At 62.7% G+C, this 15,435-nt stretch overlaps 2 protein-coding genes across 2 annotated transcripts; one reads left to right on the top strand and one right to left on the bottom strand.

Moving 5' to 3' along the window:
* The first annotated feature begins 1,433 nt into the window (after positions 1-1,433).
* DLX3 (distal-less homeobox 3) lies at positions 1,434-4,359 on the top strand. Its single transcript, XM_056362455.1, has 3 exons — positions 1,434-1,841; positions 2,216-2,406; positions 3,964-4,359. Exons 1-3 carry the CDS (start codon positions 1,523-1,525, stop codon positions 4,303-4,305), a joined length of 852 nt encoding a protein of 283 aa, XP_056218430.1. The 5' UTR covers positions 1,434-1,522; the 3' UTR covers positions 4,306-4,359.
* A 6,768-nt stretch (positions 4,360-11,127) lies between these two features.
* On the bottom strand, positions 11,128-14,157 carry DLX4 (distal-less homeobox 4). Its single transcript, XM_056362781.1, has 3 exons — positions 13,866-14,157; positions 12,291-12,484; positions 11,128-11,421 (listed from the first exon to the last, which is right to left on the bottom strand). The coding sequence occupies exons 1-3, from the start codon at positions 14,155-14,157 to the stop codon at positions 11,170-11,172; spliced, it is 738 nt and encodes a 245-aa protein (XP_056218756.1). The 3' UTR covers positions 11,128-11,169.
* Positions 14,158-15,435: the final 1,278 nt, after the last annotated feature.

The following is a 15,435-nucleotide window of genomic DNA, read 5'->3' as shown; positions in this document are numbered from 1 at the left end:
TATTTATATTTTTATTTTCACATTTATTTTCATTTCTGTTCTTATTTCTATTTCTGTTTTTCTATTTTCCTAATTCTATTTCTGTATTTCTGTTTTTATTATGTTATTTCTATTTCTCCTCTTCCTCTTCCTCTTCCTATTCCATGCTTTCAATTTCCATTCTGTTCACATTTTTGATAATTTTCCTGCTTCACCGGTGCCTCCGGTGCTGGCGGCAGGACCGGGCCTCGAACCCTCGATCCCAGCGGCGGCGCAGCTCCCCGCTACAGCCATCAGGTGGCATCATTTCACCGCGCGGCACGGCTCGGGGCCCGAGGGCCGGGGGCGAGGGAGGGGCCAGGCCCCGGGGGGACACACAGAGGGGCAGGAGGGGAGAAACCCCGCTCAGGCTTAAGGAAAAGCCCCCAGACTCCGTTGCAGCCCCCCCAGCCCATCTCAGGGGTAAAGACCTGCCAGCAGAGGCAGAGACCCCACACCAAAATAAACGTCCCCTCCCCAAAGCCCCCCCCCCCCCCCCCCCCCCCCCGGCCCCTGCCCCGCCGGTGCTGGGTGGAGGAGGTGCCTGGGGACAGCCCTGCGAGTGGCCGGGGTGGCAGGGGCTGGCTTGGGGCCCGGGGCTGGGTGACATGCTGGGGGCTCTTAGGGCAGCGGGGGGGGCCGAGCCTGGGCTGGGGGTGGGAGAGTGGCACAGAGCCCCTGGGCAGGAGGTGGGTGTCCCGGGAATCAGGGCTTGTCACTGCCCCAAGGGCCCCACAGGGCAGGCAGCGGATGGCAAGTTTTGGGGTACGTGAGGGTCCCCCCACTTCATGAGGCTGGGGGGGACTCTGCCTTGGGGATGGCACTGAACTGGGAGACGCTGGTAAGTGCTGGGAGAAGGTGGAAGCCGTGTGTGTGTGTCTAAAACACACCCTTGTAGCCACCCAGCCCCAAGCCTGGATCCATCCTACTCCCTAACGCTAACCCTTCCTCACCCCTACCTCCAGCAAACACCCCCCACCCTGCACCCTCTCCAGATCCCCCCCTCAGCACCAAGAGTCCCTGGGGGCCCACCAATCCCCTTGCCAAAAGCCTCCCCTGAATTGCCCCACATCGTCCCCAGAGGCCCCGCCAGCCGCCCCCTCCTGCCCTGGCTCCTGCAGACAGGAGCCTGCGATCTTTATTTATTCCTTCTCCCTCCTTCACCCACTCTTTGTTGTTTCTTGAGAGAGGGAAAGAAGGAAAAAAAAAAAAAAAAGAGAAAAAAACACACACACAGAGGAGGCAGGAGCCTATTTTGCCTCCCAGGCAATATTTCTGGAGCCAATCGGAATGCGCACCCACCCTGCCCTGCTCCCTAATTAAAGGCTTTAAGCAGGCGGCCGGGGCTGGAGGTTTGGGCACAGTCTCTTGGTTGCTCCTTGCCAGAGCCGTGTGGAGGAGCCGGCCCTGGGCACGCCAGGCCTGACGCGCGGGCAGCTGGAGCCGCCGGCCTGGGGGGGTCCCCAGCCAGGCGGGCAGCTCCCCCCCCACCCCAGGTCCAGCGATGAGCGGGTCTTTCGACAAGAAGCTCTCCAGCATCCTCACCGACCTCTCGGGCTCACTGAGCTGCCATGCTGCCTCCAAGGACTCTCCCACCTTACCCGAGTCCTCCGTCACCGATCTGGGCTACTACACCAGCCAGCACGACTACTACCCGGGCCAGTCCTACAGCCAGCCCGTGAGCCACTACCCCTACCACCAGTTCAACCTCAACGGCATCGGTGCCGCCGGCACCTACTCGCCCAAATCCGACTATTCCTACAGCCCTTCCTACCGCCAGTACAGCCACTACAGGGACCAGCAGCTCCCAGCCCAAGAAGCAGGTAGGATGTTCGGGAGAGAGGGGCCGTATCCATCCTGCTAGTCCTCTGGGATTGCAGCAGGAACGTCACAAAGTTGCACTCCTTTCACTGTCCCTGCGTTGGGGATGGGGTGGCTGCAGGGCTGGGGAAGGGTCCCTTGTCCCTGCTGAAGGATGGGGTGGATGCTGGGGCAGGGCTCAGCCCCCCTCCGGTGTTCCCGGTGCGGTCCGGGAGATGCAGCAGGATGGAGCTGTGCTGGACACAGCCACCCGGGGGACACTCTGGGGGATGGGGCAGTGCCACCGCACAAAGCAGGATGACCTTGAGCTGGGGGGGGATGTCTGTGCTGGGAGCCCCTCACCGGCACCAGCCTCACACCTCCACTCTCTGCCCAGTGTCGGTGAAGGAGGAGCCGGAGCCAGAGGTGCGGATGGTCAATGGGAAACCCAAGAAGATCCGCAAGCCCCGCACCATCTACTCCAGCTATCAACTGGCGGCTCTGCAACGCCGCTTCCAGAAAGCCCAGTACCTGGCCCTGCCCGAGCGGGCTGAACTGGCCGCCCAGCTGGGGCTCACCCAGACCCAGGTAAGGGCTGTGCCCCTCCCCGACACCCCCTGACACCCCCGGTTCCCAGCCACAGGCAGGCAGGATCAGCAGGACTGGGAGGCGAGCTGCTCCCCTCCTTGCAAAACCTGAATCGACAGGGGTTTGGGAGGGGGCTCTGTTCACAGCTGGATGGTGGGAGCCGGGAGGGGCTCTGGGAGTCCCCAGGGGTGGATGCTGCCTGCTTGCTCCTGGGTGCAGGGCTTCCTGCCACCAGGTTTCCCTGTGCAGAGCAGATCTGCATTGCCAAGGAAAAGGTGGAGAGGAGGGAAGGACCCCATCCGTGCCCTGCTCTCCAGGTCCCAGACCTCGCTCTGCCCAGGCAGCTGGCAGGGTCTGAGGCTGAATCCTGCACTGGTGCCTGGGAGGGTCCCAGGTCAACAGTGCACCCAGCGTCCCAGGAATGGGGAACACCACATCCCAGGCGGGACGGGACCCTTGGGACAGGATGCTTGGGACAGGGTACTCAGGATGGGGCGCTCAGGATGGGGAGCTTGGGACAGGGTACTTGGGACACCCCTTCCCAGCAGCAGGTCCAGGCCCTGAGTCCAGCCAGAACATGAGGACCCGGAGGCTGGACCCAGCTCCTGGCCAGACTCGTCAAGGCTCTCCTTGTGCCCATCCCCCCGGTGCTCTGGCTCCCCCATCCCACTTGGTCCAGGCAGAGAGAAGGGATTTTGGGACAGGATCCACATCCCCCAGCAAGGACCCTGGGCTGGGGTGCCAGCTTAGGCTCGACTGGAAGAGCAGGGATGGGTGTGATGGGCTGCCCCTCCCCATAAGCCACCCAGATTTGGGGCTAAACCCTCGCTTTTGGGGTTCACCTGATGTGGGCACAGATCGTCCCCACCAATCTGCTGGTGTGAGGGCAAGTGGGTTGTCACCGCCGTCACCGCAGCGCACGACTCCCCCGCACCCCATCCCATCCCCGACACCCTCCCTGCCTGCGGGCTGGCGCCGGCGCCCTTGTGCCGCCCTTGGCGTGGCGCTCCCCAGCGCCCGGCCTTCCTCCTCCTCCCTTGGGCGGTGAAGCAATCGGGGACACTCGGCAAAGGGCTGACGGAGCGCGTCACCCACTCCCAGAGGGACATCCTGTTTGGGTGACAACCACCGCCCCCCCCCTCCTTCCCCAGGGGCCAAGGGCGTCCAGTGCCACCGCCTCACCCAGCACTGGCGACGCTCCTGACGCCCAGCGTGCCGGGCTGGTGTCCCGTGAGGCATGGTGTGACGAGCTTCCATGACGCCCATGTCGCCAGGAGGGCTTCCCACCATGCACCATGTCTCTGGGGCCCACCAGTGCCCATGTTATGGGTGCCTTCCCACTGCTCATGGTGTGTCTGGGGTCCCCATGACACCCATGTCCTGGGTGCATCCTGTGGTGCCCAGTGTCCAAGCTCCCCATGACACCTGTGTCCCTTCCCAAACCGCACCTGTGTCTGGGGTCCCTTCCCACACCGCATCGTGTCCCAGGTGCCTTCCCTGTTCAAGCCGGGTGTCTGGTTTTGGTGGCGGGGCGCTGACCCCTCTCCCTCCTGCCAGGTGAAGATCTGGTTCCAGAACCGTCGCTCCAAGTTCAAGAAGCTGTACAAGAACGGCGAGGTGCCGCTGGAGCACAGCCCCAACAACAGCGACTCCATGGCCTGCAACTCTCCCCCCTCCCCGGCCGTCTGGGACAGTAACTCGCACGGCAGCACACCGGGCCGGACCCCGCTCCCGCAGCCGCTTCCCTACAGCTCTTCCCCGGGCTTTTTGGAGGAGCACAACCCCTGGTATCACCCCCAGACCCTCAGTGGACCCCATGGACCCCACCAGCCGCCACCAGCCACCACGATGCATCACACCTCCCCGGGGCCTCCCCCCAGCACCGGTGCCGTCTACTAACAGCCCGGAGCCAGACAAGGAACAAGAGACAGTGGCAGAACTCCTTTGCCTCCTTTCCCCCCCCCCGTACATTTTTTGGTTTTTCTTTTTTCTTTTTCTTTTTTTTTTTTTTTTAAAAGGTCACCTGTGTACACGCACCCCTAGATATACACTTATATATCCTATCCTCTCCCAGCTCATCTCAGGAACAAGAGGACTGCAAAGGGTTAAACTTGTTAGCTCCCAGCCCAGGGCGGTCAAGGAAAAGGTGGTGAATTCTTCTTATGCATTTTTTTTCTTTTTCCATCACCCCCTAATAAAAACGGCCCCCGAGGAGCCACAATCCACTGGGAGCTCCTCGCAGGAGCTTTCCTTCTTGGGGCCACCCTGGTGAGCTGCCCTGGGGGGGCTGCCCCCGCTGCCACCCCCCAGCGCCCCCACCCCACGCAAGCACCAGTGGGCACCCAGGAGGGGCACCCGGAGCACCCACACCCCAGCCAGGATGGAGCCTGTGGGGAGGAGGACGCAGCGTCGCAGCGCGTGGGTGCCCATTGCCGACGCCAAAGGAGCGGGATGCGCTTAGCCCTCATGGCACCCGACATCTGGGGACCCGGAGCAATTCAGGGGGGTCACGGACACCCTGCAGGAGCAAACCAGGACCCCCAGCCTGGCCTCTTCTGTGGCAGCTTTGTGGGAATCGCCCGGGACGATGCTCAGACAATAAGGTGGTTATTTAAAAATAAATAAAAAGTGTGTGGGGAGAAAATATTTTAATATTTAAACAGTTCAGGAATGGCTTAAGTTATTTTTTAAAGAGAAAAATCATGCTAATGTCCGTTTTCTAACAGCGCTTCCGTCTGTGTCAGTTAAGCTAATGGCGAAGCAGAATGCCTATTTTTTAAATAAGTTGACAACACATTTTAAAGAAAAAAAAAACTTCTTTACTATTTTTTAAGAGAATGATGCTATTTTTTTAGAAGCAGAAAGTGCAGTTTTAAGAAGTGTTCATATGTGTTGTACAGTCCCGAGGATCTTATTTATGTTGCCTTATATAAATAGGGATGTATGGGGGAATAAAAGAGTGTGTACATAAGGTTCGTTTGTATAAAGTTGATCCAAACCAAACTGGTTTCGGTCTGGTTTTTTGTTCACTTCTTTTTAAAGGAAAAAAATAATAATACCCTGGTTGATAGGAGTCCTGTCTAAAGACAGGGGCTTCCTCGAGTGTCCTTTGCTGCTTTCCAAGTGAACAAAAGCTGATCTATTAGTGTTAATAAAAGTACTTTGAATTTCAAGGCTCTAAACACCATTTTTTGGGAGGTTTTTGGTGAGCATTGAGGAGCTCAGGAGTTTTCTGGCTTGGGAAATGCAGAGTTAAACACTGTCTCCCCTGTGCTGCATTTTGGGGGGGCAGCTGGGGAGTTGGGGAGTGGGGCTGGCACCGGGCGATGGGCACAGCTGCTGCCAGCTCTCCCTGGCTCCTGCTTTGTCCCACTGAGAGGGAATTTGGGGGTGGCAGATTTTACTCCTGGTTTGCAGTCTTCCCCAAACCACTGCAGAGCCCTGTCACCTCCCTCCCACTCCTCTTACTGGGACCAGTAGGCTCCCAGCCATGCAGACTGGGAGGGCAGCTGGGGTACCCCAGTGTCCCTTTTGGGGACACCCCATGAGTGGGAGCTGGTGGGGGACAGGCACTTGACCCTGTGGGACCCACACTCGCTGCCCCTGCGGAGGAGGTGCCTTTCCCCATTGGCGTTACGGGGTTAGGAAGGCTTGAGTGACCCAAAGACCCCCCAAGACATGGGGCCTCAGGACAGTGACAGGGACAGTCCCTGCGGCTGAAACCACGCTCGTCACCCTGCCCTGCTGCCACCAGTGTCATTTCATGGGTGGGAGCAAAGCCCCATTGCCCATACCAGCGCTGTCCCCACTGAGCCATGCTGGTGACAGGGGACCTAGTCCCCAGCATCAGATCCCCGATGTCTGTGGAGGGCCCCCCCAGCCCCCCTCAGCCCCAAGCCCTCTGTGGGGTGGCTCTGGGGATGGTCCCTCTGCACTGGCTGGGGACATCCCCAGCACCGTAGGGTGCTGGCACACCGGGCACAGCCTGGATGAACCAGCTTTCGGCATCCCCAGAGGTGTCCCCACACCCCCCTTCCCATGGCCAGCTCCATGTGGGGCCAACCTCGCACCTTGCACCCATTGGTGTTTCCCCAAATCCCGCCACGGGCTGCACCTGCCGCCTCCCCATCCCCATCCCATGCCCCTGGCATGCCAGCAGCGGGTGCAGCCGGACCCCCAGGCACCCTGGTATGGGGCCTGCATGACTGGGCTGGTTGCAAAGGATTGAGGGGTGCTGCCAGCCCCCCGTCCCCCAGTGCTTGGGGTTGGGGTTGGAGGCTGCGTGCAAACCGCCCCGGAGCCGGCAGGCGGGCAGACACGCTGGAGACACGGGGGTTATTAGGGGGAGGCTGGCAGCAGGAGCAAGGAGGCGGCAGGCTGGGAGAGGAGGAAACTGAGCGGCATTGCCTGGAGTGAGAAGCACGGCATGAGCTGGCGCTGGCTTAGTGGGGTTTTTGTTGGTTGGTTGGTGTTTTTTTTTTTTTTTAATTTGGGGGGGAGGGAAAAAAGAAAGAAAGAAAGAAAGAAAGACAGAAGATTACATATCCGCAGATTATATAAATGCTGGGTTCATCACTGCCTGCGGACAGGCACTAATCCTGCTCCTCTCCAACATTGCCTGCGAGTCGGGCTCTGCTGGCAGCCTGTGCCACCAGTCCTGATGCTGTGGGGATGGGCACTGGGGAAGACATTGTGCTCATGTAGCCTCCTGCCCCACTCTTCTGTCCCAGCCATGGAGCATGTCCTGGAGACTGCGTGGGGCTGGGGGTGCCCAGGGGCTGCAGCACCCACAGCCTGCGGGGTAGGCTGGGTGCCGGAGAGCCACAGCCAGTGCAGAAGCCCTTTGCACCTGCCCGAGGAGCTGCAGCAGAGCCAGGCAGGGCTGTGCACTGCCTTCCCCCTGTTCCTCTTCCCTCAGCCCCATCTCTAACAGCCTGGGGCAGGGGGTTTACCACCAGCATCACCTGCAGCTCTTCCAGCCCAGAGCTGGCCAAGACCCTTAGAGCTCCCCAAAAGGGGCTGCAGGACCCGGCCATCCCTCCCCAGGGTCGATCCTCCTGCCAGTGGCTGATGACCCAGCATGCTCCTGACACAGCAGAATGGGGTCTGAGAGCCAGATGCAGGACACCCCCCCAGGGTGGGGACATCACCCCATATCTCATAGCATCCTTTGCCCAGCCTTGCACAGGAACAAAATAGTCATCCTTCATCATCCCAGTTATCCCCTGCCGGCACCGGGGATGGAGGATAGCACAGGACAGTACTGAGACAGGGATGCTGGGGACACCCAGCCCCTCAGAGGGGATTTGGCTGGTGTTTACAGGCACGATGAGGGCTCAGATGTGGTTTCCAGTCCCTGTGGGCCCCAGGCATAGGGCAGCAGCACCAGGCATCCCACTGGAGTCCCCGCACAGCTCTGCCCCGCACGCACAAGCCCCGGCGCGCAGCCCTCCCAGTGTGGCACACGTCTCCTGCCCCGTTGCAACACGCTGTTTCCAGCCACTTGCGTCATGCTGCTGCCAGCACAAAGCACGGGGGCAGCTCCTGCCCACGGCCCAGCCTAGCATCCAGCATGTCCTCATCCCCTCGCCAGCTCTTGGCTAACCCGGCATGCGGCAGCTGGAGCCAAGGAGCAATGCCGGGCGGCCACAGCATTGCCACCAGCCGAGGCTCCGTCACTGTTGTCAGTGCCAGAAAATAAGACAAAGTGGCCTCAGGGACTTCTCTGCTCCCTGTGTGACCCGGTCCTCTTCCCATCCGAGCTGGGTGTGGGAAGGGGACACAAAGTCCCCTCCACTGCCCAAACCTGCCCTGGCAGTTTGAGGGGGGCTGGTTGGATTTCCAGCCTGTGCAGTTGGAGGGAAGGGGGACCCATACAAGGCCAGGGACATCCCCATCGCCCAGTGGGATTTCTCCCATCCAGTGGGTTAAAACCCTACCAGACCAGGATGTCTGGGGGCTCTTGGCCTTTTTCTGAGTGTCCCCCAGCCTGGGATGCTCTTGGCTGATGGCAAAGAGCCAAGACCAGCTTCAGCGATGCTGTGAGGCAGCGCCGCCCCTCTCCTGGGGCACAGAGGGAAGTGGGCTCACCACCCAGTTCAGCTGCAGAGGGAAGAGCAGAACAGCCCCCAACCCCCCTCCTCAGGGCACATGATCTTGTCCCTGTCCCCAGCCCCATCCCACAGGAGCATCCCAAGCAGGACCCGAGTGCAGGTGGGTGGCAGTGGGAGCCAGGCTCCCCTGGGTGCCTGAGAGATGGGCTGGAGCAGGAATTTCCCTGCACCCAAAGGTGCCTTAACTGGGATCTGCTCCCAGGCGTCAGGGCAGGAGGGTCGGCCATGGCTCTCCCATGCAAGCGGCTGGGTGCAAAGGGCAGTCAGGGGCGAAGGCAGCTCCCCTGCGGGCTTCAGGCCCCAGCCACCATCCTGGCCGCACTGCGAGTGCTGGGTGGGCCGGATCCCGGCCCCAGGAGCCGAGGGCTGCTGCCTCCCTCCTGCTGCAAGATGGGACCTGTGGACGGCTCTGGCTGCAGGTCCTTGGCAGCACATCTGTCGGGAAAGCTGAGCTGGTGCCATGGCCTCTGCCTCCTGCTTCCCTCATCCCATCAGATCCTTTCCTTCCCAGGCCCACCACAGAACCGAGCCCCCTCCAACCCCTCTGCCAGCTCTGCAGGATGTCACCCCAAACGCACAGGGCTGGGATGGTGCTCAGCACCCAGCTCCTTGATGGCAGCACCCCAAGCCATCCAAGAGCCCTTTGCATCTGGGACCACACCATGTTTCAGCCCCTTCCCATGACTGGAGAGTAATTCTTGGAGGAAAGCTGCCTCTTCCAGCCCAAAGCCCCTGTCCAGGGTAAATCCCACCCATGAGGAGCTGGGCTTTCCCCAGTCTCTGGATGAGAAATTCTCCTTTCCTCTGACATCGTTTCAAAGCAAACCCATCCACCTCCCTAAAGGCTTGGTGGGGAGGATGGGCTCCATCACCTGGGGAAAATAAAGCCAGCCTTGCCCTACACACACCCCTGCTTCTGCTGGACTTGCCCCACTTGGGACATCATCCACCCATGCAGGGGACACCATGCACCATGTCTTGGCCCTGGACTGCAGCCAGTCCCGGCCAGTGTCCCCTGGGATGCTGAGCCAGCCCGTGGGCTCCACATCCTTCATGTGCCATTGCTGCAATGTGCCTGTGGTCATTGTGGGACACAGCCGGGGACAACCATGTCTGCATCCCGGTGGCATAGCCGCCAGCACCCCAATCCTCTCAGCTGAGGGAATCACACCCGCTACCGGCTGGCAGGGTGGCAGGGGCTCATGTCCAGCCCTGCGGCTGCCGGCAGGGACCTGGGGCGCCCCACACACTCCAGCCCTGGGGCATGCCATTCCCACACCCGGTGCCAGAGCTCCAGCCCTGCCCATCTCCCACCTATGGATCGCTTGCTCAAACACCCAACTCCACAGGTGGGAGCCAAGTGCTCAGAAAAACTGTCCTCGTGTGCTGCCAAAGGTGCAAAGCAGAGCTGCACACAGCATCATTGGCATCATGGCATTGCTCCCTTGCGGGCTGGTGTGGGAAATGTGGTCCCCGGGGCAGGAAGAGACCCTTGGAATGGGGGAAATTTAAGGTGGGAATATCTGGAGTGGACATCATGGCATGTTTGTGCAATGGAGCAAACCTTGGTACGGACCTGTTGCACCAGCAAATCTCTGCTGGGGAGAGCCCCAGCGTGGGTGACAAACACTGAGTAGTATTGGGAAAAGTGGGAAATAACAGTAATGTATTTTCTATCTGGGTTCTGGCCTCTGAAAAGCACAAAGGGAAAGGTTACCCACTGTCAAAACCTGCAGCAGAAAAACATCCCCTGCTCCCCGAATACCCTCTCTCCCTGGGCCAGGTATTCACAGGGGCTGCTGGAGACACGGTGCTTGACTCACTCTGGGTTCCTCAGCCTGCCCTGCACCCTCTGCCCTCTCTCTCCTGCCCCTATTAATGGAGACATCTTCAACAGCTCCAAATTGCCCATAATTACCCTGAGGAGGCAGCGAGAAGCCCCTCACCAAGGGGCCCGGGTCCACAATTACCATAATTGTACCTCCATTTCAGGGGAGCGATCATATGTCTGTGAACAGCAGCAGGTCCCACACAGATGTTTTGCGGGGCGGGGGGACGACGACACAGCCCCAGCCCCCTGCTCCAGTGCCCCCATCCCTGCAGGGCTCTTTTACTATGGGCTTTTGGAGATGGGAGCCTCCAAGGACTGGGACTGAAGCATCTCCACCAAACCGGGCCAGACACCCACAAAGGGAGCCGCAGGCATGAAGAAGCAGTCTTTACAAGTATACAGCCTATTTATAAAGGGGGGGGGGGGGGGGGGGCACATAAAATAACGGACGGTATTTATAAATAAAGCCAGGCCAGGGGGTTCTGGGGACTCTCCAGCCCCCCAGCCCCTCTTGGGGCCCCTCCTTGCCCAGTGTCCATGAACAGACGGACCCGGGGCTGTGGCTGCAGGCCAAGTCCTGTCCTGCTGGGATGGGCACACCAGGGCATTGTGCCAGAGCTGTCTCACTTCGGATCATGATGGAGCAGGTGATCCCCAGGTTCCTGAAGACTGTGGTCGCCTTCCTCCTCTTCCTCCTTCTCCATTTGCTGGGGTCCCCCAGGGCTTCGCTGGGCTCCCCAGTCCCTTGGGGGGCAGCGGCAGAGCATCCCCCCTTCACTGGCCCTCCTGGAGCTGGCAGGTGCTGGAGCCATGGCAGCATCACATCATGGGGGCCCGGGGGACGGCGTCCTGCGGGTGCGGCTGGTACCAGGCTCCAAAGCTGTTGATGTAGCTGCTGGAGGCCAGGGGGGCCCCTTTGCCTGGCACGGGGATGTCCCAGAGTGGGGGGATGTTGGGGGAGCGGGGAGAGAGGGAGGTGGCGGTGTGGAGGTGCTCCCCATCAGGCACGCTCGAGCCCTGCTTCATGATCTTCTTGTACTTGGAGCGCTTGTTCTGGAACCAGATCTTGACCTGTGAGAGAGAGAGGGGTGAGTGGGGAGGATGGGGCCAATGCCCCCCCTAAACATGCAGCATCAATAATTACAGGCCCCTCTGGGGTCCCCATCTCCCCCATCTACACCTGCCCTCTCCAGGGGGCACAGTTGATTCGCCGTGGGGGTCTATGAGATAAGCTGGGCTCTGAGCCAACCCCCTTACAAGCCAGCAGAGACTCCACTAAGGGCAGCTGGAGGAGAAAGTGGGAAGAGGCAGAGAGAGTCCAGACAAATGTGCAGTAAAGGGAGAGCAAGCCAGAAGTCCCCAGCTGTGCACATCCCCATGTGTCCCCATGTCCCCCCCTCGCCCAGGGCCGCGGCCCCCCCAGCCCAGCCGGGGGCCAGGGTGTGGCACTGGGGCCGCCGCAGCACTGAGGTGGTGGCCCCGCTCATTCCTCCCCGTGGTCCCCCCCGCGCTGCAGGCAGGTTCCCACTTGTCTCCTCTTCCCCGGCTTTATGAGCTCGCTTCGCCCCTGGCTCTGGGCTGCACCGCTGCCGCCTGCCTGTCTCTCCCCATCGCCTTCAAAAACCCACTCGCCCCATCCCGCGGCCCAGGGCCGCCCAGCGCCGGGCACGGCCGGGCCGGCAGCCAGGCTCCAGGGCTGGGAAAGTCCCGGTGCCGCTGGGAGGTGCGAGCAGGGGCGCCCCAAACCCGAGCCCCGGGGGCCCACCGGCGCCAGCTCCCCTGCTGCGGCACGGCACGGCTCGGCACAGTTCCAGTTGCACCCTGGCATCGTGACGCAGCCTGAATCCAGAGTCACTCCTGGAGCAGCGATGGGCATGAGCCCCCGCCATGGCGCATCGCCAGGGCCGTGACCGGCCCCTCGCCCCTCCCCAGGGCCATACCTGGGTCTGGGTGAGCCCCAGCTGGGCCGCCAGCTCAGCCCGTTCCGGCAGCGCCAGGTACTGGGTCTGCTGGAAGCGCTGGTTGAGGGCTTGCAGCTGCAGGCTGGAGTAGATGGTGCGTGGCTTGCGCAGCTTCTTCCCCTTGCTGTTGATGCGCAGCTCCCCGTTGGCGATGGCCAGGGGCTTCTCATGCTCTTGGGGTGGGAGAGGAACAGAGAGTTAAACCAAAATGCTGGGAGGTTAAAAACCAAAGCAACAAACCCAAAGCATCCCACCCTGCCCCTGAGGGCTGCAGCGGGTTTTGCTTTTTGGAGATTAGGTTGGGAGGGGAGGGGGAATAAGTAGTGGGGGACCTGCTTGTGCTTTGCTGGTTCGTTTAAGCCTCAGGTAAAGCAAAGGGGAAACAGGAGGAGGGAGGGAGGGAGGGATGGGATTGTTCATTCAAAATCACTATTCAAGTCCAAAACCAGGCAGGCCACAGGCCCCTCCGCTGTGCACCCAACTGAGGGGGCCAGGCAGGGCCCCACAGGGCAATGGAGGGTACAATGGGACAGACTCCTCTGCCCCTGCGCAGCCACTTGCTGTGAAGTGTGTGCCCCCATCCTGGACCACCTCCCCCCTCCTCCGTGCCTTTGAGCATCCCTGGGTCCTTCTGGGAACATGTGGCTTGTGTGGGGCAGAAAACTGCCGGGGCTCAGAGATGCCAAGGTGGTCCCAGCTCAGGGGCACATGGCTGATGTGGGCAAGTGCAGGACACGGTGGCAGATGTGCCTGCGCACCCACGTACAGGGTCTGCTCTGGCCACAGCCATGGCTCTCCAGAGCTGATGAGGGAGCCGAAAGGGCCCGGCAGCTCAGCCAGGTTCGGGACCCCTCTGTGGGGCAGCCTGGGGGCTGCTTCTCTCTGGGGTAGCTCAGACTGTGGTTCCTGCATCAGCTTTTGGGGAAAACAGTGGGGAAAGGGGATGGAATGGGGCAGGTAGCTGAGATCAGAGCATATTGGCAGTGGGGCAGAGGGAAGAGTCTGCCTGGCCCAGGGAGGGCGCAGGGGGCAGGATGTGGGCAGGTGGGGGTCCCGCGGGGCAGGACATGAGGCAACTGGGGGTCTCACGGGGCAGGACATTGGGCAGCTGGGGGCAGGTGGGGGTCCCGCGGGGCAGGACATGGGCAGGTGGGGGCAGCCGAGGGTCCTGCAGGGCAGGACATGGGCAGGTGGGGGTCCCGCGGGGTGGGACGTGGGTACCCGGGGTAGGCGGGGGTCCTGCAGGGCAGGACACGGGTAGCAGGGGGTCTGATGCTCCCCATCCTCGGGGTTTCTTGCAGCCACGCAGCCACCCATCTGCAGAGGGTCCGGCGGCTCCGGGCGCTCCGGGAGCGGGGGCACATCGCCCCCGACCCCGCGGGTCCCCTCGGGGACCTCCCTACCGGCCGAGACCTGCACCGCCGCTTCCCCTGACGGGGCGGCGCAGCCCCAAAGTGCTTCCGATGGCTCCGTCCCGATAAATCCCGGTCGCTTCCCACTGGGTGGGTGCCCAGGGATGGGTGTGCAGCGCCGAGCACCCTGTGCCCCCCTTACCTGCGTCCTGCAGCCTGGCGCCGTGGGCCAGCCCGGCCGGGGGATGCTGGGCGCCGGGGGGCGGGTAGGGCAGGTAGGGACCGCCGTGGGGCGGCGGGGGGGCACCGCTGGTGTAGGGGTAGGGCCCTGGCCGGCCGTAGGAGGCGAAGGGCGGCGGGTCGTGCTGGGGGTGGCTGGCAGGGTGGAGGCCGTGCAGCGGGTAGTGCGGCGGCGAGGGGTGGCTGAGCTCGAGGAAAGCGGCTTTGGAGGGGTCGGGCCCCAGCAGACTCTCGGCCACGGAGCTCATGGTCATGGTGGGCCGGGCCGGGCCGGGGCGGGCAGCCCCCGCAGCCCGCAGTGCCGCGCCGAGCCCCGCCGCCCCCCGACGGGCTCCGAGCTGCGGCTCCGCGGCCCCGCGCCCCGGGCATCCCCTGCCCGCCCCGCCCCGCCCCGCCGAGTCCCGCCCGCGGTGACGTCACGCCCCGGGGCACCCCCCACCCCCCCCCCGATTGCCCCCCCACCCCCGGGGCAGCCCCCCCTGTGTGCGTGTGCCCCTCATCCCGGAGTTACACCCCCCCGCCTCCCCGTGTGTGTGTCCCTGCCTGGCGCAATGCACCCACTCCCCGGGGGGCACCGTGACCTCTGTGTCCCGGCTGAGTGCTGCCGGCAGTGGGGCCGGACCCACCTGCCCGTGCGGGGTCACCTGTGTTGGGGGGTAACCCCCTCTCAGGGCCCCCTCCATCATGGGCACGGGGGGGTCTGTGATCCCCTATGCACAAGGCCCTGGGGATGCATGCCCTTGGGGGGGCCACGGGGCAGCCCTGGGTGCCCAGGGGACAGACCCGGGGCAGGGGGAGCTGATCCCGTTCACACTCAGCTCCCCTGTGCGGGGCCGGGGGGCGCATCAGGGGTGGGAGAAGGATGGACACGGGAGGGCATGCGGGGCGTCGAGGCATCCCCCATCCCTGTGCTCATGGTGCCGGGGGGGCACCCAGGGTGCCGGCGGGGTGGGAGCCCCACAGCCACCCTGCCGGCGCCCGCCCCAGCAGACGGGAGGCCCCTTCCCCGGCGTCGGCAGCACCCGGTCCCCATGGGGCCCCGCTCCCGGCAGCAGGCGCCAACCTGCCCGGCCGCTCCCTCCCGCTGCCCCGGGGAGCCCTGACCCCGGAGGGGTGCGTGGGGCCTGCAGGAGCCCCGTAGCCTCCACCCCAGCCGCCAGCCAAGTCAAAACCAGGGGCAAACGCCCCCACCGTGGCCGGGGGATGCTGTCACCACGTTTGGGGACAGCCAGCCGCGGGCCCGGATGGCGCTGGCAGGGTGGCTTTGCACCTCCTGCAAGCCCAGGTCTCACACCGAGCCCTGGACGGGGTTCCTGGCCCCAGCTGCACCGTGGTGATGGCTCTGGGGACACTGGTGTGATGGAGCAGGGAAAGGAGCCGGGTGGCCCATGCTGACTTCCACCCTTTGTGGGGTTTGCCCGGGAGAAGCAGCCCTGAGGGAGCAGTGACAGGCGGCTGGGGATGCTGGCAGGGAGGGTCCCCTGTCCCCACCCTCCCATTAGACCATCTTCAAAACATGTTTCCATCTGGCC

The sequence above is a fragment of the Falco biarmicus genome, chromosome 17, assembly GCF_023638135.1.
Source record: "Falco biarmicus isolate bFalBia1 chromosome 17, bFalBia1.pri, whole genome shotgun sequence".
Taxonomy (NCBI): domain Eukaryota; kingdom Metazoa; phylum Chordata; class Aves; order Falconiformes; family Falconidae; genus Falco; species Falco biarmicus.
This window is presented reverse-complemented; position numbering and strand designations above follow the sequence as displayed.